Source organism: Antrostomus carolinensis, unplaced genomic scaffold (genome assembly GCF_000700745.2).
Source record: "Antrostomus carolinensis isolate BGI_N321 unplaced genomic scaffold, ASM70074v2 Scaffold46032, whole genome shotgun sequence".
Classification (NCBI taxonomy): Eukaryota; Metazoa; Chordata; class Aves; order Caprimulgiformes; family Caprimulgidae; genus Antrostomus; species Antrostomus carolinensis.
This window is the reverse complement of record NW_010298466.1, coordinates 1-3800: the sequence shown is the minus strand read 5'-3', so window position 1 is coordinate 3800 and position 3800 is coordinate 1. Positions and strand designations below refer to the sequence as shown.

At 38.0% G+C, this 3800-nt stretch overlaps 1 protein-coding gene across 1 annotated transcript; it reads left to right on the top strand.

Annotated features, from left to right (window-relative positions):
• Positions 1-33: 33 nt before the first annotated feature.
• LOC104518105 (vesicle transport protein SFT2B) lies at positions 34-3788 on the top strand (the record flags this gene model as incomplete). Its single annotated transcript, XM_010162445.2, has 5 exons — positions 34-126; positions 458-540; positions 1601-1685; positions 3575-3610; positions 3726-3788. Coding segments are annotated over 5 exons (360 nt in total), but the record flags the coding sequence as incomplete, so codon positions are not given.
• Between the last annotated feature and the right edge of the window lie 12 nt (positions 3789-3800).

The window sequence follows — 3800 nt, the reverse complement described above, 5'->3', positions numbered from 1 at the left end:
TGAAGTGACTCTTGCTCTTGTGTTTCCCCTGGTTTCCAGGTTATTGACGCCACCTCCTTAGGCTGGGGCACCAGAGTGAAAGGCTTCATCGCTTGTTTTGCGATAGGATGCCTGTGCTCGCTCTTGGTAAGGACTTTCTGACAGATTTCCCTGATGTTTGGGTTTCAGGAGCCCCAGTAGTTACAGCCTTGCTGTATGCTGTTGCTTGGTTTTAATTTATTTTAGAGTCTCTGGGAAGGCATCTGCCTCAGTTCCAGTTAGGTGCAATACACTAGCTCTAAACAAGAATGACAATAAATGCAATTTACTTTTGTGGGTGTCTAATTCTTCAGTTTGAGTTTAAGATTTCCTAAGACTTCTTTTGTGTTGTGACATTTCTTGGATCTATTTCCTTTGCAATTTAAAAACAATATTTCCCCCACCCCCTTTCTCTCTCTCTCTAAATGTTCCTTTTTAGGGTAGTTGTCTGCTATGGGTACCAAGGAAAGGGCTGGTGCTCTTTGCAGTGTTTTATACACTGGGGAATATCGCATCTATTGGCAGGGAACAATCTTTATATATATTCCTTAATAAAGATGAGAAACTAAAGCAGAATGATAGGTTAAGGTACAGGAGAAACTGTTGCATTTATATGAGAAGATTTGGTTATGTAGATTGTTCTCTTGTTGCTGAATTTTAAAGAACAGCTTTTCCCCAGTAATACCCTGAAATGGTAAAGAAAATTATTTTTTGTTGTCATTAGCAGTGCATTCAAGGTAAAAGCTACTCATTAGTAAAGAAGAATCAAACTCGTGCTTTGAGCATTGATGTTTTTTGATTGTGTTGGTTCCCATTCATTCCCATCCCCCCAAGATAAAAATCATTCTTTGCCATTTTGCATTTGGCGCAGTCTGTCTGTCAGGGTTGGGCTGTTTGATAAGCCTTTGTGGCCATTCAGTTTCCTGAAGTGTAGCCCCACTGACTGTGACAGACACAACCTTCTGTAATTGAGGAAACTTAACAAGATGTTAGAAAGCACAAGGAATGTAATTGGAAATAAAATAGTAATGAGAGAGAATAGTATATGAGGCAGAAATATCACCATAGATGGGACTTTCACTTTGTATAATTCATGCAGTATCAATGACTGGGGCTCTAAACGAGGGTTACAGATCTGGTAAGGGATCAGAGCATGGATCCAGGCCTGAAAACAGCCCTTTATGTGGAGGAATTGAGCTGGATTACCTGGCAATCTATGCAGAGCCTCTATGGCTGGAGTTTCTGAAGAGCATTTTACAAAAGCATCTGTCAAGAATGATCTAATTGAAGCTGACCTTGACCTATGCTTCTAGCTTGATAGTTCTGCTCTGCTTATGTTAACTGTAACTGAACAAGTGTGAATAAAAACATAGAACAAATACCTTGCACAAAGAAAAGCAGGAACGAATTTTGTCTCACTGTATATCCTGTTTCTTTTGTTGTGCAGCACTGATGGCCGTAACAACATAGTGTACTAATGCCCCACATGACAGCAGAAAATTTAACAAAATAACCCCCCTTAATGAGGAATCCTACCTAGTTTCACTCTTACCTTTCTGTGTTCACCTTATTTTGTTTTTCACAGCACTCTTTTTCTTATGGGACCAATGAAACAATTGAAAAGGATGTTTGAGCCTACACGGTTGATTGCTACTATTGTTATGCTAGTAAGTATCAAAGGAATCAGTTTTAACTCATGCTAACCTGTAAACAATTTCCATTGTAAAGTCCTTTCATATACATTGATCTATGTCTCTAGATGTGTTTGTGAGTGGGTTTTTTGTTTTTTGTTTTTCCTTAAAACATCAAACATCCTGCGCACCTACTGCAGTGGAAAGGTACGTGTAGCCCCAGAAAACCACCTTCCTATTCTGAACGACTGAGCTGAAGCCAGGTTGTTATGCTAAATGAGCATTAAGGGTCTGTGGCTGGCGTGTGTGAACCATGCACGCGGTTTTTTAGGGTGCTTGAGGTCACAGCATCCTGTTTTTATGTTGCTTAAAAGATGAAAGATGGGAAACTAGTTTTTGAAAAGTTGTGCTATGAAAGTTGTTAGTCTGTTTTGCATAATTCTGTCTTTTTATATTCTATCTGATTTGTTTTAAAGAGCTGGGTAGGTATTTCTACCTCAATAAAATTGTCATTTCCTGACAAAACAACTGGGGAATCTTTATGCCTTGGTCATCTTGCATTAAAAACACAGAAATCATCCCAGTTCACTGATAGCTTCAGGTTTTGAAACTCGTATGACACAATGGAATTGCAGCTTCAACATTCAGCTGAACTCGGCACTTGGAGTTGTTTTTTATCTTCAGAAGATGGGAATTGTGGCCAACCTTCTACTGGTGGGGCTGTGTGTAAAAATTGCTGCTAAGTTTCAGACTCTTTATTGTTTAAAATGCAAATGGTTTTTTTTGTTTCTTCAACTTTCCCATTTTCTCTTGGAGAGTCTAATATCTGGAAGGCGATTTAACTTGCATGAAACCTATTGCGTGGTGTGTTTGTTTTCTATGCATTTAGGATACCTGGAGGCAGGAGAATGTTTGGAATGTTGTTCATTGGAATAAAGCCAGTTGTTAGATGTATGATGTAGTATTTAGACCAATATGCAAATCACCACCTTAAAACTAATGGAAAAAATACATTTAATGTCAATAATCATGGTTGAGGTGAAGTGTATGATTTCTCTGGCAATGCATGTGTTACTGTCTTGAATATGCAGTACTAAATAGCTTTTTTTTTTTCTCAAGCAAAAAAATTGCATTATAATCTCTAGTAGCACAATGGGACTTGTATATCCAAATGCTGTTAGATGTTGATGAAGGAAGATCAAGTCTGTCATAGCTGAATGAGCTGTTGTGTCTTAAATTGAAAATTAAAACTTGAACTAAAAGGAGGCTCCTGTTAAAATTGAGGGTTAAAACAGAAAATAATCTGAAGTGGCCTGCTACCCCCCAAGATTTTAACTGTAGTAAAGACACAGTGCAACTCTAAACAAAGAAGAAGTGCCAGTTTGAATGGCTGTGCTGAACTTTGTATTAATCAGGAGAGCTGCTAAGCAATAATTGGAAGTTCTTGAAAGTGTATTGTAGTTTTAATTGGTAAGAATTAAGTAATGACACAACTTCAGCTCCATGGTAACCTTGAGTATCAACAGAAAATGTGACATGTACAGAAGCAAAAAGTCTAGAGTTGTAACTGAAAAGTCTTACTTATGCAAAACAATAAAGCATGGTATATACCTATGACACCAAGAAGTGTGTGTGATGACGTAGGAACCTCTGTTGCAAAAGAGCTGTAGGAACCCCTTCTTGTTCCTTTGCAGCCATTATTTTCTGGATAATATTTGGGCTGATATTTCTTCATTGCTTTAATTAACTTCAGAAATGTAATAGTGAGAGCATTTTAAATATGGGGAACTCTTATGCAGGGTTGGATAAAACTATGAAATGGTGTAATCTGTTTCTGTCTCTGAGGGAACCCATTGTGGTACTACAATATCTGTAAAAAATTGAGTTGTTTCTATGTTTAATAGAAATTGTTTGTTTTCTTCTAGTCGTGTCTCGTACTAACACTGTGTTCTGCTTTCTGGGTGAGTACTTGAGTCCTATATGTATATATAACTGGAGTATATTTTAAAAATAAGATGCTTGCATTGCTGTCTCATTGTACTATGTTCCCCCCTTGCCCCTTCTCTCTTCCTCCAGTGGCGTAAGGAAGGACTCGCGCTCCTTTTCTGCATCTTACAGTTTTTTGCCTTGGCATGGTAAGTGATTTCTTCC